Raw genomic sequence first — 22,309 nt, forward strand, 5'->3', positions numbered from 1 at the left:
AAAAACAAAAATAAAACGTACCGATGACTGAGCCGCACCCCGCAGCAATGAAATCTGAATGTCTACAGATAGGACTCAGTCCAGACAGTATACTTTAAAAAAAAAAAAAAAACAAAAACTTTTTAAGAAAAAAATTTTTTTTAATTTTTTAAAATAAAAAATAAGAAAAAAATTATTAAGAAAAAATTTATTAAGGAAAAAATTTTTTAAATTTTTTAAAATAAAAAATAAGAAAATTATTAAGAAAAAAAAATTTTAAGTAAAAAAAATAAAATAAAATAAAACGGACAGACCGAACCCTAGGACAAATGGTGAAAGCAAAGCTATACAGACAAAATCTCACCCAGAAGCATACACATACACACTCACAATAAGAGGAAAAGGGGAAAAAATAATATATCCTGCTCCCAAAGTCCACTTCCTCAATTTGGGATGATTCGTTGTGTATTCAGGTATTCAACTGATGCAGGTACATCAAGTTGTTTGTGGAGCTTTAATCTGCTGCTTCTGAGGCTGCTGGGAGAAATTTCCCTTTCTCTTCTTTGTTCTTACAGCTCCTGGGGATCAGTTTTGGATTTGGACCCGCCTCTGCGTGTAGGTCGCCTGAGGGCATCTGTTCTTCGCTCAGACAGGACGGGGTTAAAGGAGCAGCTGCTTTGGGGGCTCTGGCTCACTCAGGCTGGGGGGAGGGAGGGGTACGGAGGCGGGGCGAGCCTGCGGCAGCAGAGGCCAGCGTGACGCAGCCTGCGGCGCGCCGTGCATTCTCCTGGGGAAGTTGTTCCTGGATCACGGGATGCTGGCAGTGGCGGGCTGCACAGGCTCCCAGGAGGGGCGGTGTGGATAGTGACCTGTGCTCGCACACAGGCTTCTTGGTGGCGGCAGCAGCAGCCTTAGCGTCTCATGCCCGTCTCTGGGGGGTCCGCGCTGATAGCCGCGGCTCACGCCCATCTCTGGAGCTCGTTTAGGCGGCGCTCTGAATCCCCTCTCTTCGCGCACCAGGAAACAAAGAGGCAAGAAAAAGTCTCTTGCCTCTTCGGCAGCTCTAGACCTTTTCCCGGCCTCCCTCCCGGCTAGCTGTGGCGCACTAGCCCCTTCAGGCTGTGTTCACGCCGCCAACCCCAGTCCTCTCCCTGGGACCCTGGGATCTGACCTCCGAAGCCGGAGCCTCAGCTCCCAGCCCCGCCCGCCCCGGCGGGTGAGCAGACAAGCCTCTCGGGCTGGTGAGTGCAGGTCGGCACCGATCCTCTGTGCGGGAATCTCTCCGCTTTGCCCTCCGCACCCCTGTTGCTGTACTCTCCTCTGTGGCTCCGAAGCTTCCCCCCTCCGCCACCCGCAGTCTTTGCCCGCGAAGGGCCTTCCTAGAGTGTGGAAACCTTTCCTCCTTCACAGCTCCCTCCCACTGGTGCGGGTCCCGTCCCTATTCTTTTGTCTTTGTTATTTCTTTTTTCTTTTGTCCTACCCAGGTACGTGGGGAGTTTCTTGCCTTTTGGGAGGTCTGACGTCTTCTGCCAGCATTTAGTGGGTGTTTTATAGGAGCAGTTCCACGTGTAGATGTATTTCTGATGTATTTGTGGGGAGGAAGGTGATCTCCGTGTCTTACTCTTCCGCCATCTTCTCCTCCTTCCCCTGAAATGAGTTTTTGAGTCTCCTCCCTGAAGTGTTCATGTAGTAAGTTAAATTAACAGATATACCAATGTTGAACCATCTTTGCATTTTTAGGGAAAAACATTCACTCTTTTAATTTTCAAATTCTTTTAATGTTTTAATGTGCTGCTGAATTAAATTTGCAGCTTCTTTTAATATTTTAATGCATTGCTGGGTAAAATTCACAGTACCATGGACATAGTAGAAAAAAGAATATTTGGGGATGATTATCATTTGGATTTTTGCATATTCATTTGTAAGTACAATTTCATTTTATAAGACTTTTTTTTCCCTCTGATGTCCTCGAGCATCAGGTTACAACATGCAAAATGGGACCAGTTATATGGTGAGAGTGGAAATTTAATATGGAGTGTAGAGAGTAACTTCAGAGTGTTGAGAAGCCCAGGCTTGCATCCCACCAAGATGTGTATAATTGGCCAAAAGGCAGCAGGAGGTTCCTACATACCTGGAACCTTAAAAAATGAGACACCAGGAAAAAAAAAAAAAAAGGAGAGGGCCTGGCAGACCAACTTGACAATTGTGCTCAGGTTATTGCACCTTTTTCAGAATTTCTCATTCTGTCCCTGATTTTTTTTCTTCTGGCAATACCTACCTTATGTACAACAGGTACTAGGCACATGGATGCCTAATTACATACCTGTTTTGTAATAGTCCCTAGTTTTTCTGTGTAAATCTAGTTCATCTGCTCAAATTATAAGGTCAGTAAGATACGGGATTATGCAGTCTCTTCTCTGGCACTTTGTAGCAATGCCTAGAAAAAGGGGTAGGTGTTCATAACTGTTTTGCCTTGAAGAATCAGGCTGGGAGATGGGAAGGGGGATTTAGTGGTTCTCCATTTTATTGCAATTTCAGCTCAGTTGGCATGTCTTATTTGACAGTGATTTGTGTTAAGTAGGTACTTTCTGCTTCCAGAATATTTCCTTTTGTGATGAATATAGTCTCCTTTTAACATGACACTGCTTATTGCTAAGAGGTTACAAAAGGTGAGTGGCCTAATGTGGACACTTGCACACTGCTTCTATTTAAATTTTTGGACTTTGGAGTCATTAACAAATAAATGTAACATTCTGACTTTTGATGCTGTCTCTATTAACCTCATTCTTTGTTCCACTAGCCATGTTTCACTCCATGTCTTAGTATCTTTTTTCTAAAATCTACACTGGCTAATCTCAGACCCTAAGAATCTGTTACTGATTAGTTCTTCCATCTACTGTGTTTTTAATGGTGTGGACTCATATTTCTTTTCTTGATCAGTCACCTGAATTTATTTTTTTAAGCTATGTGTGTTTTAGGTTTTTTTTTAAAATATCTCTGATGATTTTCTATTTTTTTTCAAAGTTTTTGATTACAAAACAACTCATGGTAATTTATGAACATGAGGCTTCCTTCTAATTTGCAGGGGGAACTTTTAAACCAACCTGATTCTATAGATAACTTCTTATTCTTTAAGTTGGTACATAAGCAGGGTCATAGGCAGCATAAACTGCATTATTGTGTGAATTAGAAAAAGTCTTCCCCTCTGGGTAGAAGTATTAGAAAGAGATACCGTCTGGGCATAAACCACAGAGTGTAGTTTGGCAGGAGGAACACAGGCTGGATTTCAGCTCCTACTTGACCCCTTGGTTGACTCAACCTGTATAACCCTATATAGAACCCTGTAAATCAGGATTCTTTGGGTACCTTCATACTCTTTCAGATGTTCATCAAATATTTGCTACTAATTCCTTTTAATTTAATATCTGGGTTAGAATTGAAATTCATATAACCACATTCATTCATTGGTATATTTATTCAAAATTTGTTGCACGCCAACTGTCTGCTTGTCAGTGTTGGAAGGGCTGGAATTACAGTGGTGAGCAGATCAGATAGAATGGCTGTTCTTGTGGAATCTGTTGCTGCACTTGGCAGTCAGTGTTAAGTAGAGAGGACAAAGTTGGTTATTGTCTGGTGGCCTGGAAGATGTGGTCCTGTCTTTGTTCTCACGATAAGAAATATGTCGGAGAGCAGGAATGGTAGTGTTAGGAGTCTGTGTCCTGTTTGGATTCTGTTTGGCCAGAATGGATGCAAGATGATTCTGGATGGGTAACACTTTTGTCCTCAGTTGAGGTGACTCATTATTCTCTGTAATGCCGCATAGGAAGCTCCTGAAGGCTGACTTTCGTGTCAAGTTGCCTATTCTACTTTAAAGATCTCTAGCTGCCAAAGGTCTGAAACTTTTCTGAGCAACCATGCTTACTGTTCTTTCAGGGTCCCCTCCACCAAAAAAATAGTCATGATAAACATGTCTTACCTTTGAACTTCACCAGATTGAACAAAACAGTATTTGTTAGAGAGCCTCAATTAAGATATACAAACATTAAAAAAAAAAAATTGTTGCGTGCAGCTGTATCTCATTTTATGATATAAACAAAATCTGTATTACTTTGGAAAATTCAGTTCACCCTCCCTTTTAAAAATACGTAGGAACACTTTCAGAATTAATGTTTATTTGTATTTAAATAACCTATGAGTACATCCATACTGCTTTTAATATAAAATCATCTAACTGTGTTTTTAAATTAAATAATTGTTATCTCATTATTTTTGTTGCTTTTTCTCTCAAATTAAGACTTCATAGAAAGCAACTGTAATATTTTAAAACATAAATCACTGTCTTTTTGATATTATAACCTGTTTTGCTCTGATGATATATTTAAATGTGCAAAAAATTGGAGTATGCAACTTCTCAAGACAGCTTTTTAATAACTTGACTATTGTCTATAAACAAAAAAAAAATTTGTAAAATTCTATGGCATTTCAACTGTTTTAAATGTCTGTACTCTCTGTATGCATCAGAATTCTACCAGAGAATAGCATATTGTATTGGTTAATGTATTATCTCCTGATTATTGCAAAAAAAAAAAAAAAAATCAGCATGTAGATTCCAACTTCAAGCAAAACACAGGTATTGAGAAGCACTGTAGTCAAATTAAAAAGATAGATTCCAACCTACAGCCATGAAAATGTGCACTGAATTCAATAATTTCAGAGCCTTGAGCTGGAAGAGTCTAACATGGTGAAGAAAAGGGAAAACCAGAATCACACTGGCTGGGTTCAGGTCCTGCCTCTGCTTTTGCTAATTATGGAAGCTGGGGCAGAAGTTTAAAATTTCAATTGTCTCACTGGAAACTGGAGATACTAGTAGTACTTGTCTCATAGAATATTTTGCTAATTGAACCAGAATATACTTGTAGACTGCTTAGCCTACAAACTTAAGGTCAGTATGTGGTCTAGTCCATGCATTACCCAAGGGGATGACATTGCCCCCAAGGGGACAAAAAAAGGTTCTTGGGGTGAAAAAAATCTTACACTTTTTGCATATAAAGTGTATGTATATAAAACTTACTTACACACAGTATATTTGTGGTGTGAAAATGTTATAGGGAAAAAAGGGAAAGTAAGGGAAAAAATGTTTACAAATGCTCTTTGGGGAGGAGATAACATAACAAAGGTGAGAAGCATTGGATAGTCTCTTTATTTTACAGAAGATCAATTGCTAAACAATTTGCCCAATTTACACAGGTGGTGGTAGACTTTCAGTTTAATGGATTTTGATGATAGTATTGATATTTGGCCAATTGGCTTTTCAAAATCATACTCCATAAATTATTCAGAACATTGACTCCCTGACGTGCTAATCATAAAGATTTTCGAAGATATAAGTCCTTACTGTACTCTCTGCTACCCCCTTCCCAATCCTGACCCAGTTCTTCTGAGTTGGGTCTACCTTAGACCCCACTGGTTTATCCAAGTGGGAAGCTACTACTTTATAATATTGGCCTTGACATAGTGAAGAGCTATAGAAAGTAGGACTTGTAATGTATGAATAGACCTGGGAGGAAAAGAACTTTCATCCAGTTTTGCAATGCAGGGGTTTTGGTTTGTAATTTTTGTGTTACTTCTAAAAATGTATAATACAATTTCTCATACAAAAGAATGAACTATTCTGCATTTAAAAATGTTTTAGGTGGTGTCTCATTCCTTTCACTACTTAGGAACCTGGTGAATCCCATGAGCCTTCCTTTGAAGTCAGATTAACTTGTTCAGTCTAAAACAATTTGCAAATTTAAAGCAGTGTTTGCTAACAAGGCTATCAGGTACAGTGAGCCCTTTTCTTTCCCTTCCTTTAAAAACAAGATGGTGTGCATATTTGTTTTAGAGAGCAATAGTTCTTTCTTGGCTCTCTAAAATAATCACATATTTCCCCTTTTGTTTTATGGCCCCTTAGGAATGGCTTTAAGCTCTGGAGTTTGTGATGTTCTTGGAGGACTGTGTCACCTCAGAGAGCATGGATTTCCCCTTCTTGTTACCATTATTTAAAATTTCCATTGAGTTATTCCTGGGTTGAAACATCCACCTTCTATATCCACCTAAATCAGACCTTCTAAATCAGGTGAAGGCCTTTCTTGCCAATGGAGTAACAGGGCATCCTGTGACCAGTACTGAAGTCTGGGAGACCTAGGTCTGCTTTCTTATGCCACCTTCTGACCTTTCTTACCAGATCTTCCTGTTCCCTGTCCCTGCTCTCTGACACATTCCTATCTCAACCACGTTGTTTTTTTGTTTTTTTTTTTTTTTGTATTTTTAATATATCCTTTTTCTTTCCAATTCTTGCCCAATGGACTTAGGGACGTTTTACGGTCACCTCTGTTTTTCCTCAGTTGATGGGTTGAATATGGTTGATAAGGAAAAAGAACTGGGCTAGTGATGCTATGTGTACCCAGTGGAGGGTGAGCTTTACAGCCCTCCTTCTCCAAGTTCCAAGCTGCCTTAATGGCTTCTTTGGTCATCCTTTGCTCTTTAAGAAAATCTAGGGGTGGGCTGCTTATTGTGAACTCATTGTAATAACTTAAGAATGACTTTAATCTTAAATTTTATTTTTTATAAATGTATTTATTTATTTTTATTTTATTTTTGGCTGCATTGGGTCTTCGTTGCTGCACGCAGGCTTTCTCTAGTTGCAGTGAGTGGGGGCTACTCTTTGTTGTGGTGCACAGACTTCTCTTTGCTGTGGCTTCTCTTGTTGCGGAGCATGGGCTCTAGGTGTGCAGGCTTCAGTAGTTGTGGCACGTGGGCTCAATAGTTGTGGCTCACGGGCTCTAGAGGACAGGCTCCGTAGTTGTGGCGCATGGGCTTAGTTGCTCCCTGGCATATGGGACCTTCCCGGACCAGGGCTCAAACCCGTGTCCCCTGCATTGGCAGGCAGATTCTTAACCACTGCGCCACCAGGGAAGTCCCTCTAATCTTAAATTTTAAGATGAAAATAGTCATTATAATTTAGTTTCATTCTCTCCATCAAACCTTTAGTAATCATTTTAAGTACCTTTTAGAATCACATCAAAGACACCCACCTTGCTCCTCATTTTCCTCTAAAACACCTACCTTTCCTGAGGTTTGGCCTTTAATACTGATATTTTTAAACCTATTTTTTTCATTTTATTTCTCTTTAAGAATTTTTCAGAAGAGGACATAGTGTTCACTTATTCATTTTCCTAATTAAATAGTCTGAGAAATGATCAGAAAGAAATTCTCAAAAGAAGATGTGGTACGTATATACAATGGAATATTAGCCATAAAAAAAGAATAAAATAATGCCATTTGGAGCGACATGGATGGATCTAGTGATTGTCATACTGATTGAAGTAAGTCAGAGAAAGACAAATATCATATGATATCACTTATATGTGGAATCTAAAAAAATGGTACAAATGAACTTATTTACAAAACAGAAACAGAATCACAGATGTAGAAAGCAAACTTATGGTTACCAAGGGGGAAAGGGTGGGGGGAGGGATAAACTGGGAGATTGGGATTGACATGTACACACTACTATATATAAAATAGATAACTAATAAGAACCTACTGTATAGCACAGGGAACTCTACTCAGTACTCTGTAATGACTATATGGGAAAAGAATCTATAAAAGAGTGAAGATATATATGTGTGTGTGTTTAACTGATTCACTTTGCTGTACAGCAGAAACTAACATGACATTCTAAATCAAATATACTCCCATATAATTAATTAAAAAAGAGGAACAGAGGAGAGAATATATCATAAAGAAATATATGAATATAGGGCTGAAGGCTACTGTGTTTCTCCCCTAATTTTGTAATTGTTGGATATTGATCTAATTACTTTCTAAAACTGAACACATACTTCATTTATTTTGTCCATTTTTATTCTGAATATTGTTTTCCATCTTTACTTATCATGTTGTTACTCTGTAGCATTAGGAAAATCACTAGTTGGTAGGTATTTTCTAATTCACTATGTGAAATGGATGAAATTTGGAAAATTTTTTGACATGTGGCCAAATTTCACATAATTCCTGCAATTAGAAATAATTATTTTTAGATACTATATTTATGGTACATATATACACATCCTCCTGCCAAACTGTATTGCACAGTACTTTGCCAAGAGAGTCACAACATGGCTAAAATTAAGCTTTATTAGATATAATAGGATGAGATGTGATTTAATTCTTTAAGCTGCCTGTAAGTGCTAGAAGACATATTTGCTTTTATTCTAACCACTAAGTTAAAAGAATGATGCATTATTTTGCAAATCCCAGTGGCAAAAGGCATTTGAAATAATACATGAAGCTTCTTGAAGGAAAATAGCTTTCTGGTTAAAACTGTAATATTATTTATCTTTCCCCTTCAACTGTTTGACTCCTTCAGTTTGTAGAAGCCTATTTATTTTAGCAGTTAGGTGGATTGAATTTCTGCCAAGTCAGTATGCTCCCTAAATGAACATGTCAGAGGCAATACTGTTTCTCAAAAACCATTTAGAAAGCAGCATTTTTACGTAAGTAGGCTCTTTCATTATTTTTGAATTAACTCTGAGCAAATGCTGTTTATATTATGATTTCCTGGACACCCTGTGGAACGAGGGGGTTCTGAGTTTTGAGTGAGAATTCCCTTTGGGTTTGACAGGGCCTGCGTTTGATTTGGAAAATTGAAGTGAATATAACTTTTTGGTCTAAGTTCTTTGTGAAGGCTGATGTCTTTCTGCAAATCAAATATCTTATGTAAAATCAACTGAAGATAGAATGCAGGGGTACTCAGGTACCCCTAAGATAGAAAGCAGACAAAATCATCCGGGTTTTAAGAGTTCCCAGGAAGTAGCATCACCTTTACTTTCTTTTCATCTCTACCTCCCTGAAAGTACTGGAAAAAAATCAATATGTTTGACTAATTTCTTGCCCATGAACAAGATCTTTCTTTCTGTTCTGAGGGAAAGCTGAGTTCCATTATGCCATGGCAGAATTACCTGATACACTTGCTAAATTTTTAAAGACTCATTTGATGTTTCCTCTGATAATAGACATATTAAAAAATAAGAAAATGCCATTGGCTCCTGTGATAACATTTTTTACTCTAAGCAAACATAACTCATTTTTTAAATAAAATACAGAGGGTACCTAGTTATTAATTATAATTAACTAATGATGATGATGATGCAATTTCCATTTAATTTCTTTTTGAGGCATTAAATGGCATTGAAATTTAGATCTTACAAAATGGCCAGCAGTAGGCGTGGGGGGGTAATATACTCTTATTGAATCTTTGTCAACTTATTTCTGTGTTGATTCAAATTAGTTTGGATCAGAGCTTAATTTAGTTTCAAAGAAGGAAATGTGAAGGCGCTCATTTTTCTTTACAGTGGTGGTCACATGCTAATGATCACAACAGGCATTTTTCTTCTTAATTACAAATCATTTCGATTGAATTTGTATGTTCATCTAAAATCACTTTGTCCTTAAGGAAAATCGTGAACTATGCACATTTCTAGAATTAAGAACAGTTTTTTCTTTAACATTAAATATATCAACTCCAGCATATTCCCACCCCCTTTGTTAATTAGCATTCTGTTCATGGAGTAATTCATTATTTAAGGTGACTTTGCAATCATTAGTAGCAGACTTGCACATTTCTTGTAAGGCAGGTCAATTTAATAATTTCTTATTGCAAATGAAAAATTCCAGGTTAGGCACTGAAATATTCAAAGCATTAATGACTACTGCATATGTACAATCACTTATCAGACTGTAATATATTCCCTAGCTTTAGAAAACTACTGCTATGTAGTGATCTCAGTTGATCTGAGTTAAAAGTTACTTTGTCTCTTTAACACTTTGTGGCCATGAGAGGTCTTTATAGGGACTAACACTGTAGCCTACAAAACCTAAATAGCCTAGAAAACCTTGGGTAATTGCTTACCTAGTCAGGCAATTGGTCAACACAGGAATGGCAGAGGGTGTCAAGGCGACATGGTCTAAGGCAGCTGGAGAAAGTTGGACCAGCATAGACCTTCACTGAATAGGTACACTGATTGCAGCAGGGATCCATTGCATTAGAGCAGACAGTTATTAGCAAATAGAAATAAAGTTGTTTCAGTCAGTATATCTAGAGAAAGGATTTCAGGTGACTAGAAAAGCAGCTCCTCTTCCCACAAACATCATGGCTGGAGTTTGGTCAAGAAGAATTGAGGGCTCAGTAGAGAGTAAACTACCCAGAACATCCAATTTGAGGTGGTTCAGGTATGCTCCCCTACCCCGCCCAGCTCCCAGGATAATTTTATTACATCATGAACAGCTCCAAATAAAAGAACAGTTGTTTAAAGTGGAGCACATTTTGGTCTCACTACCTCCTGCTTCGTCAGGGAGGTGTGGGATGGAGCTTGAAGGAGTATTGAAGTGACAATAAAGTAGGAGAGGAATTTGGATTTTGTTTAAAGGGTTAAACAGCCTGTAACCTTCATGAATGTCTTGGATCTGTCATGTCACTCGTTGCCTCCATTGTGGTCACTGTGATTCATAAACAAAATATGCTTGGTACGAATGACCTCATCTGTTCTGTCTGATGCCTTCATTCCATGGAAGGAAAACCAGGAGGAACAGGTGGAGGTGAGTCAGCCACCAGGGACAAGGCTCGGGTCTTGCTCTGCCTTGGACTGGCTGAGTGAACTTGGAGAAACCACCTAAGGTCTTTGGAGTTCAGTTTTTCAGTAAAATTGGTGAATTAAACTAAATTAGCTCTAAAGCTCCCCTTCTAGCTCTAAGAGTCAATAGGCGTAGCCATATCCTGTGTTCACTTTTCTTGGGGAGTTGACTACCTAAGTGGTCTGAAGCTGGTAAGTGCTTCATGACTTACTCATGATTTATTTCTAGAACAAATGTATCCCAGGGGGCTGAAATAGAGAAAAGTTGACCCAAGCCCATTGATTCAATGCCTAAATGAAGTATCTTAGACATGTCCCTGAGACTGGAAGAATTTATTGACATGGATTAAGATCTACTGTCTTTCAAAGCAGCAGGTGCTGAAGAGGCATGAGTGCTCTGACAAATGGCCTCACTTCCACCCCTGGGCCTCCAATTATGTCGCTTAGTAGCCTCCAGGGAAATCCCCCCATTCCTCACCAGCACACCATGTCTCTCCCTTATTTCATATCTTAGTACCATTAGCCCTAATGTCCAACAGTCAATTGATTGACAGTTAAGTATTTATCAAAGGGGACCTTAGGGGACTTAACCCCTCACCTCCCAATAATCATCAACAGCTCTCCAAAAATAAACCAAATAAACATAATATCTGTAAAAACATTGTCCTTGACAAATGCAGCTTCAGGACAAGTTCCCCAGTCTCTTTCCAACTGCACTAGCAACCCTAAGGCTTAACTGCCTTCTGGACAGTTAAGCCATTCTGGCGCTTCTAACGAGATTTAGTTCAGACCTGCTGTGAGCCTAGGTATTGTGCTGGTGGATTGACCAGTTTCAACTGCAGGGTCCAACCTCAAATTCCGAGATTGTGGCAGCAAGTGTCTGCTGGGTCTTGGAGCTGAGACGTTTGGGGTACCTTCTCAGCATTGATCATCAGACACTTAAGTTCTGTCTGGTGTTACAGGGAGACAGCCATGGCAAGGGAAAGAGAAGCAGCAATTGTGGCTTTCTAGTCTTATTGTTGAGGCTCATGGACTCATGAATGCTTAGTACCAACTCACATTGAAAAAGAGGCACATTGAGGACAAGTGACCTTGTCTGTTTCACTACTAATCTAGCTTCAGCACCTAACACAGTGTTAACTCATGGTAAGTACTTAACAATGTAGGTTGAATGACCGATGATGAGGCCACATAGAGCAGTGGTTCACAGCACAGATTCTGGAACCAGACCACCTTGTTCCAAATCCTGGCTCCACTGCTTGCTAATTGGGAATGTGAGCAAGTGAGTAAACTGTGTCTCAGTTTCCCCATTTTAAAGTAGGAATAATAATAGTATATATCTCAAAGTTATGCAGGATAAATGAATAGATGTTTATAGACAGTGCCTGGCATGCACTATAAATGTTTATTAAACAGCTGGAGTAATCAGTTTACATGCCCCCACTTCCTTTTCCATCATTACTTAGGTTTTGTTTTTGGAACTAAAGTTTGAGTTTGTGAGAACACATGCTAACCAAGCATGGGCCTGGACCGAAACACACTTCTGCCTTAAGACCTCTGGCTGTGCAGCTTTCTATTATACAATGCTCTAAAGCATCTCTTTCCATCAATCTTGTTAAAATGCTACTTGACTTACCCTTCTTGACTGAGAGTTCCTTGAAAGCAGACACCATCCAATAGGGCCTGATTTAAACGGGTACTCAGTGGTTTTGGAATGAATGCATGATGTACTCAGTGAATGGCTGCTTGTGGGTCTTTTACTGACTCCTGGGGAAGGAATTGCAAACCCCTCCGCCATCTCACAGGTTCTTCTTTACCCGTGGTCCGTCAGTGTCATATGCACATCCACAGTCCTGGTCACTCCAACCTCCCCACCCAGCTGTTGCTATCTTCAGCACAATCTCTGATCATCACCTCTCCTCAGCCTTCCCAGGAAACCCCTTTACTTTCCCCCAATATCTGCTCTGTCTTCCCTTGACTGTCTCTTCCACATGGCTTGCACGCTTTGACATTTACGTTAGCAATCTTGCTTTGTTCCTGTCTTTTATTTTAAGTCAGGTCAAATCCTTTTGGTAAACTGTAAAAGAATTAGTTGCAAACAAACCATTATTATCATTTCCTTTGCAACCTTTTGTTTTTCCCATTCACCCTCATAAACACCTCAAGCCACTCCACTTCTTTCCCTGATGGTTAAAACATCTTCATGACAGTATTTTTTTCATTTTGCTCTTGCTTTGTTTTACATTCAAAGTTCTGCTGGTCACAGCCGTGATTTATTTCGATCTGCATCTGATTTAATTCACATCTTATGTAAAGAGTGAGGAAGCAAAGTAGATGGGGTGATTTACCGCCCTATTGTCTCATACCAGTCTCCATCTTTGAAGCACTTCTGATCTGCTTAATGGATGGAAGTGACATATAGGAAATATTTCGACCATAGGACAAGACAACCCATAAGATAAAACCGTCTGATCTTAAACCATTGGCTCACAAACTCTGAATTGCTCCCAAACCCGCTTAGTGTGGGATCACTCTGTGCAAGTGTAGTCAGGCATTTGGCTGTTCTTTTATTGGGTCATTTTGGGGTATTGCTATCCTAGCTCCTATTATGTTATAATCTCCATGAGAATCAGGAGCCCATCTTCTTCTTCATCTGTGTATTTTCATGATTCTCAGCATGGGTCTGCATAGAGAGGACACTTGATGAGCACCACTGATGGACAGATGATTACTGCCTCCTGCCTTGACCCAGTTCTGGGCATTCTCCGGGCACAGGTGCATACCAGGAAGAGCTGGAAGGTTCCTAGCTGGCATTTCCTGTGGCTCCGCAGACACTCCTTTTGCCTCTGGGTAGGCTTTCTAATGAAACTGACTTCCAGGGGCCAATTCTCCCACCGCAGATCCTGATTTTTCTTCTTCTTCTAAAAACCATTTTTCCTCCGTGTCTTCGAGAGGTCCACCCCTCAGGAGAGTAATAGCAGTAGATTGTTTATGCTAAACACCCCACCTCAGGGTTCAATTTTGAATTTTCCACAACAAGCCAGTCATTTGTATAGTCGAGATAGACTCATCTTGGAACTTCACAAAGCCACTTAATTTTTTTAAACTTCATAACTCTAGATAATTTGTATCTAGGTTTCCAGTCCTCTCTTGGATTCCCAGGGAATACTCTGTCAAACAGGAAACTCAAATGCATGCCCTTTGTCACTGTCTTTTCTTGCCTTTCCTCACCCCAAATGCTAATAATGTGGAGCTAAGTAGTACATATTGGAAGAGTGTTGATATTTTGTTTGCATATGATCTGTTTAACCATAAAGCTGATGTGAGCAAGGCAGGCACACAAATAAAGATGGGAAAAATTCTAAGGATGTTCAGAGAATGTGACTCAGGCCTTTTTTTTTTTTTTTCCATCCATGCAGTCTCTAGACCCGTGGAAAAGACATTATGTTTGGGACCTGCCCCTTCAGCTTCTCAGCTCTGCAATATCCCTTGCTCTACAGACTGTATAGTATCTTCCTGGTCAGCCTGGGGCTTGTGCGTCCATGAAAACTGCCACGATCCTCAGGGAAGAAAAGGTGAGTGCCTTGTTTGTGTGTGCTTCATTTCCTTCCAGTGCACACTATGTATTCTGGTCACTAAATAGCCTCTTAAGTCTGCTCAGGACAATATTTGTTTGTAAAATGTAGATAACCAGCTCAAGTCTGACAGCATTCAGTTATTAAGGAAACATTGGAGACATTTCTGTGGACAAAGAATCCTACCTTTGTTGACCTTCCAATTAGGCTCGTAGCTGGTGAAGTGACTATTACTGAAAAATGGTATAATTTAACCCTGCAAGATATTTGGTCCTGACCAAAATGTCCATAAGACATTTGTTCCACACCAAAACGTCCTTCATATTTGGTCCTGTCCAAAACATCCATGAGCATATTTATCCCATGGCACATGATTTGATTAGGACCAAATTTCAAGGAGCTTTTGCCATGCACCAAATGTCTTATGGACATTTTGGACCGGATCAAATATCTGCTAACCATAAATTAATGATTTTTTTTACATGTAATGGTTATACTGTAGAAATTAGATATGATTTCTGTAATCATATCAAGAAACAACGGTTTTGCATATCTATTTATTATTTTCAGATTCCCAAAGGCTGAATCATATGCTGAATTTGATGTTATAGTTCAAATTTTCATGAGGGGCATTTATGTGTGTTGTTTTCTTTTGATGTTGTCCTCAGGCTTAAAGCAAAATCTTCAACCTTTGTGTGCTTGTTTAAATTTGTAACACTATGACACTAGATATCAATTACAGGAAAAAAACTGTAAAAAATACAAATACATGGAGGCTAAATAATACACTACTAAATAACCAAGAGATCACTGAAGAAATCAAAGAGGAAATCAAAAAATACCTAGAAACAAATGGCAATGAAAACACGATGGCCCAAAACCTATGGGATGCAGCAAAAGCTGTTCTAAGAGGGAAGTTTATAGCAATACAATCCTACCTTAAGAAACAAGAAAAATCTCAAATAAACAACCTAACCTTACACCTAAAGCAATTAGAGAAGGAAAAACCAAAAAAAACCCCAAAGTTAGGAGAAGGAAAGAAATCATAAAAATCAGATCAGAAACAAATGAAAAAGAAATGAAGGAAACCATAGCTAAGATCAATAAAACTAAAAGCTGGTTCTTAGAGAAAATAAACAAAATTGATAAACCATTAGCCAGACTCATCAAGAAGAAAAGAGAGAAGACTCATATCAATAGAATTTGAAATGAAAAAGGAGAAGTAACCACTGACACTGCAGAAATACAAAGGATCATGAGAGATTACTATAAGCAACTATATGCCAATAAAATGGACAACCTGGAAGAAATGGACAAATTCTTAGAAAAGCACAACCTTCTGAGACTGAACCAGGAAGAAATAGAAAATATAAACAGACCAATCACAAGCACTGAAATTGAAACTGTGATTAAAAATCTTTCAACAAACAAAAGCCCAGGACCAGATGGCTTCACAGGTGAATTCTATCAAACATTTAGAGAAGAGCTAACACCTATCCTTCTCAAACTCTTCCAAAATATAGCAGAGGGAGGAACACTCCCAAACTCATTCTACAAGGCCGCCATCACCCTGATACCAAAACCAGACAAAGATGTCACAAAGAAAGAAAACTATAGGCCAATATCACTGATGAACATAGATGCAAAAATCCTCAACAAAATACTAGCAAACAGAATCCAACAGCACATTAAAAGGATCATACACCATGATCAACTGGGGTTTATCCCAGGAATGCAAGGATACTTTGATATATGCAAATCAATCAATGTGATACACCATATTAACAAACTGAAGGATAAAAACCTTATGATAATCTCAAAAGATGCAGAAAAAGCTTTCAACAAAATTCAACACCCATTTATGATAAAAACCCTCCAGAAAGTAGGCATTGAGGGAGCCTACCTCAACATAATAAAGGCCATATATGACAAACACACATCCAACATCTTTCTCAATGGTGAAAAACTGAAACCATTTCCTCTAAGATCAGGAACAAGACAAGGTTGCCCACTCTTACCACTATTATTCAACATAGTTTTGGAAGTTTTAGCCACAACAATCAGAGAAGAAAAAGAAACAAAAGGAATCCAAATCGGAAAAGAAGAAGTAAAGCTGTCACTGTTTGCAGATGACATGATACTATACATAGAGAATCCTAAAGATGCTCCCAGAAAACTACTAGAGCTAATCAATGAATTTGGTAAAGTAGCAGGATACAAAATTAATGCAGAAATCTCTTGCATTCCTATACACTAATGATGAAAGTTCTGAAACAGAAATTAAGGAAACACTTCCATTTACCATTGCAACAAAAAGAATAAAATACCTAGGAATAAACCTACCTAGGGAGACAAAAGACCTGTATGCAGAAAACTATAAGACACTGATGAAAGAAATTAAAGATGATACCAACAGATGGAGAGATATACCATGTTCTTGGATTGGAAGAATCAACATTGTGAAACTGACTATACTACCCAAAGCAATCTACAGATTCAATGCAATCCCTATCAAACTAGCAATGGCATTTTTTCCCAGAACTAGAACAAAACATTTCACAATTTGTATGGAAACACAAAAGACAAATAGCCCGAATAGCCAAAGCAATCTTGAGAAAGAAAAACGGAGCTGGAGGAATCAGACTCCCTGACTTCAGACTATACTACCAAGCTACAGTAATCAAGACAGTATGGTAGTGGCACAAAAACAGAAATATAGATCAATGGAACAGGATAGAAAGCCCAGAGATAAACCCACACACATAAGGTCACCTTATCTTTGATAAAGGAGGCAAGAATATACAAGGGGGAAAAGACAGCCTCTTCACAAAATGGTGCTGGGAAAACTGGACAGCTACATGTAAAGATGTATCCCTAACACCATTCACAAAAATAAACTCAAAATGCATTAAAGACCTAAATGTAAGGCCAGACATTATAAAACTCTTAGAGGAAAACATAGGCAGAACACTCTATGACATAAATTACAGCAAGATCCTCTTTGACCCACCTCCTAGAGAAATGGAAATAAAAACAAAAATAAACAAATGGGACCTAATGAAACTTCAAAGCTTTTGCACAGCAAGGGAAACCATAAACAAGACAAAAAGACAACCCTCAGAATGGGAGAAAATATTTGCAAATGAAGCAACTAACAAAGGATTAATCTCCAAAATATTCAAGCAGCTCGTGGAGCTCAATATCAAAACAACAAACAACCCAATCCAAAAATGGGCAGAAGACCTAAATAGACATTTCTTCAAAGAAGATATGCAGATTGCCAACAAACACATGAAAGGATGCTCAACATCACTAATCATTAGAGAAATGCAAATCAAATCTACAGTGAGGTATCACCTCACACCAGTCAGAATGGCCATGATCAAAAAATCTACCAACAATAAATGCTGGAGAGGGTGTGGAGAAAAGGGAACCCTCTTGCACTGTTGGTGGGAATGTAAATTGATACAGCCACTATGGAGAACAGCATGGACGTTCCTTAAAAAACTAAAAATACAACTACCATACTACCCAACAATCCCACTACTGGGCATATACCCTGAGGAAACCATAACCCAAAAAGAGTCATGTACCACAATGTTCATTGCAGCACTATTTACAATAACCAAGACATGGAAACCACCTAAGTGTCCATCAACAGATGAATGGATAAAGAAGATGTGGCACATATATACAATGGAATATTACTCAGCCATAGAAAGAAACAAAATGAGTTATTTGTAGTGAGGTGGATGGACCTAGAGTCTGTCATACAGAGTGAAGTAAGTCAGAAGGAGAAAAACAAATACCATATGCTAACATATATATGGAATCTAAAAAAAAAAGCTTCTGAAGAACCTAGGGGGTAGGACAGGAATAAAGATGCAGACGTAGAGAATGGACTTGAGGACATAGGGAAGGGGAAGGGTAAGCTCGGACGAAGTGAGAGAGTAGCACTGACATGTATACACTACCAAATGTAAAATAAATAGCTAGTGGGAAGCAGCCGCATAGCACAGGGAGATCATCTTGGTGCTTTGTGTACACCTAGAGGGGTGGGATAGGGAGGGTGGGAGAGAGATGTAAGAGGGAGGAGATGTGGGGATATAGGTATATGTATAGCTGATTCACTTTGTTATACCACAGAAACTAACACAACATTGTAAAGCAATTATACTCCAATAAAGATATTAATAAAAACCCCACAAAACTCTTCAGTGGCCAAGAGACAGATACGATGGATAAAATAAAGAAATTTAAATAATCCAAAAAATATATATTTAAAAAAAAGAGAAGAAAAGAAGCCCTTGATGGGAGCTGTAGTGAAAAAGAAAAAAAAAAAAAAAAAAAAAAAATATATATATATATATATGTATATATACACACTCCAGAAAAGATGTTAAAAAAAAAATCTGTAGGTCTGAGCAGTCCTGTTTTCTTTGGTTTGCTGTTATATACACATCTGCATCTTCAAATGTACATTTTTAGTGGCATCTTGACTTCTCTTTTATTGATCCTTCAGTTTTTATTGATACTGTGTTCCTTAATGGCAGTGCTAAAAGGAAATATTCATTTTACTAAGAGAAATGAGATCCAAGGATGTTCCACAAGTTAGGTTGTGTTTGCTAAGCACTAATCCCTCCAGTTATCCCACGCAAAAGAAGACCACATGGCCAAGTGCTTGATGCTACAATACTGATGCTCTCAGCTTAATTCTACCTCCATTTGAAAACTCATATTTCAGAACTCCCCAGAGAGCTCACAGGCACACATGGGCACACCCAGGTTCACACACCCATGTCCCTTGGCTTTTCTCTTTATTCTGTCTCTTTTGTTCTAAGGTAGAAGAAGAGTATGTGTATTGCGTCTAGGACAGAAAGACTAAATTTAAGTCTTTTGTCAAACAATAGAAATCTGAATCTCAGTAGAATATGGGGGTCTATTGGAAAGCTCATGCTGCTCCTGTATTAGACATGTAACCAGAATGCCCCCCAAACCTCTTCAGCTTATAGGTACAAATAATTTCCCATTAATTCTAACACTCACGATTTGTTGTCTTGTGGTCCACACGTGTATAACTGGACTATGCAAGTCTCTTGTAGTTGTATGTGAGGCTCCCCAGGGTGACTTACCTGTTATTAGAACCAGTCCTCTTATGTTTGATGTGTGTGTCTCTGTTTTAAGGTCTCTGTCTAGATCATTTGAGGCTGGACTTAGGCTCCCGCAGCCACTGTGGCCATGCCTGTCCCTGCTGGCACAATGTTACTGCATTGAGTGTTGCCTTCCTTTGCTTTCAAAGCTGGAGAACCCACACCAGGCCAAGTGGGCCCTATATTCACTGGGACACTTTTGGTTATAAGTGACAGAAGCCCAATTCCAACTGGTATAAGCCAAAATAAGGGAACTTATTAGCTCATCTAGCTAAAAATAGAAGGGAAGGTAGGGTGGCATCCCAAAGTATCAAGAGGTCAACAGAGCACAGTTTCATTCTTTATCTTCCTCTTTATAGTCTTCTGTTTCTACAATCTTCTATTCTTTTCTCTTTCTATTTATAATCTATTTCTCCATCTCTTGCTTCTACTTTTCCCTTTATTAGGTTCAGTTTAAGGCAGGTTCTCTCCATGGAGCAAAGACCACCATTAATTTTCTTTCTTTTCTTTTTTTTAACCACTAAACATTTATTGTAGATTTAGTTTTGGTTAACATATGCCTTTTAGTGTTTATTCGTGTCCTTGACAGATGGATAACAAGGCAACAACAAAATTCTGTAACTATTTGAGACACTGATTTGAAACATCTATTTCTTAGAATTTGTTAACAAAAATTCAAGTGTTAGATGTTGTTCTAAATCCCTTCAGTGATATAAATAATTGTCTTCTATTGCTTAAGAGGCAGTATTACATTCGAACCTTATTTTATGCAGTTGATGTTTGATTTAAAACAAAACAAAAAATTAGACAGCCCTATATCATCCTAATTATCTAAGCTCAATTTGTAAAATCTATTTATGATTTTACTGGGGCAGATTGTAAAAGTCTCTCAATTTCATAAAATCTTTCAGAGGTCCGTTAACATCAACATGGTCTGCAGATCACAAATTAGAGAATAAAGATAAAAATTTTGTTTCCTTGATTCTTAGATCCATTCTTTTCACACATTTTGGTTTCTAGATCTAATTGTGTCACAAAATCAATAAGCACATTTTATGTGGAGGGTTTTTTTCTCTAGAACATTGTAATAAAATCAACATAACATCTTATAAAGGGTAATATCTTATTTTTATGGTTAATTAATTTTTATCATCTTTATTGAGATATAACTGACATATAACATTGTGTAATTTTAAGGTACACAACATGATGATTTGATATATAATCATATATATATGATTACTGCAGTGAGGTTAGTTAACATATCCATCACCTCACAGAGTTACTTTTTTTTGTGGTAAGGACTTTTAATATTTTTCTCTCTCTGTACCCTTGTGTTCATTGCCACATTATTCACAATAGTCAACATATGGAACCAGACAAAATGCCCAAAGACGGATTAATGCATAAAGAAAATGTTATATATATATATATGTATATATCTCACATATATATCATATTTATATCACATATATAGAAAGTATATATATGAATATTTTTTGGCCATAAGAAAAGAAGGAAATCCTGCCATTTGTGACAATATTGAGGAAGCTTGAGGGCATTATACAAAGTGGAATAACTCAGAGAGAGACAAATACTGTATAATCTCAATTTTATGTAGATTCTAAAAAACCCAAGCTCATAGTAATAGAGAGTAGAATGGTGGTTGCCAGGGGCTAGGTGGTGGGAAGAATGGGGAGATGTTGATCAAAGTGTACAAACTTCCAGTTGCAAGGTGAATAAGTTCTTAGGATCTAATGTACAGCATCTAATGTATAGCATGGTTAACAATACTGTGTTTATACTTAAAAGTTGCTAAGAGATTAAATCTTCAAAATTCTCACCACACATACACACATAAGGTAATTTTTATTGTCGATGGTAAATAAAGTAGCAAGAAGTGTCTTCCTTAATAATTTCAGGAAGAGTCCTGGAATTGAGTCTTACTGGCTGCTTTGTGTCATGTGTTCCTCTCTGACCCAGACGCGCGGGATGTGGGGCTGAACCAGCCAGGTCCTAGGCATGCGGCCACCACTGGAGGGACAACTCCATCCAAGCCTCACAAGCTGAGAGTGGGGCAGGAGCAACTCCCTTAAGGAAATATGAGGTCCTGATCCTGCAAGAAGATAGAAGCAATGCAGGGGTCAAATGTAATAGATGTTTATTAAATGCTTTGTCCCCTTTGTTCTGGCCCATAGAGTCTCTGTAACAATTCAGAAAATGAAAATGCTCCTTTTTCCCAATTCTGTGTTGCAGTTTTGGCCACTTGAGCCAAATTTTCACAAAACCCTCTGTGAAAAACTGCACTTTCAACTTTTATTTCTGTCTTCCTCTTCCATGTAACTCAGAACAGGTCCATGGAACTCATCTGGGAAACTCACAACATTCTGACCCTTTCATTCACCCCATTTTCCCAAGATGCTTTTATGCCAAACTACTTCATCATTGGCTTCTCTCCCCCTCTTGCGTAAGTCAACTCTGACAAAGGCACCCTGGTGCATCGTTCATTAGACTTCACCTGTTGTGGGTTAAATTGTGTCCTCCAAAAAGATATGTTCAATACTAACCCCTTGGACATGTGAATATGCCCTTATTTGGAAATAGGGTTATTGTGAATGTAATCAGCTTGAGATGAGGTCATATTGGATTGGGCTAGGCCCTATTCTAATGACTGATATCCTTATCCAAAGAGGAAAATCTGCACACAGAGCTACACACAGAGGAGAGTGCCTTATGAAGATACAAAGACACAGAAGACAAGGAGTAGGCCATGTGAAGACAGAGGCAGACATTAGAGTGAGGCTTCTATAGGCCAATAACTACTAGAAGCTAGGAGACAGGCATGAAAACAGTCCTTCCCTAGAGCATTCAGAGGGCGCATGGCTCTACTGACACCTTGATTTGGGGCTTCTAGCCTCCAGAATTATGA

At 38.5% G+C, this 22,309-nt stretch overlaps 1 protein-coding gene across 1 annotated transcript in view; it reads left to right on the plus strand.

Annotated features, from left to right (window-relative positions):
- The window catches only part of THSD7B (thrombospondin type 1 domain containing 7B), a 594,306-nt gene that overhangs the window by 78,823 nt on the left and 493,174 nt on the right, over positions 1-22,309 (plus strand). The window contains exon 4 of the mRNA XM_059927090.1: positions 14,075-14,230. Coding sequence (XP_059783073.1) covers positions 14,075-14,230 — 156 coding nt within the window. The remainder of the gene's footprint in view (positions 1-14,074; positions 14,231-22,309) is intronic.

The sequence above is a fragment of the Balaenoptera ricei genome, chromosome 7 (genome assembly GCF_028023285.1).
Source record: "Balaenoptera ricei isolate mBalRic1 chromosome 7, mBalRic1.hap2, whole genome shotgun sequence".
In the NCBI taxonomy this organism is placed as follows: Eukaryota; Metazoa; Chordata; class Mammalia; order Artiodactyla; family Balaenopteridae; genus Balaenoptera; species Balaenoptera ricei.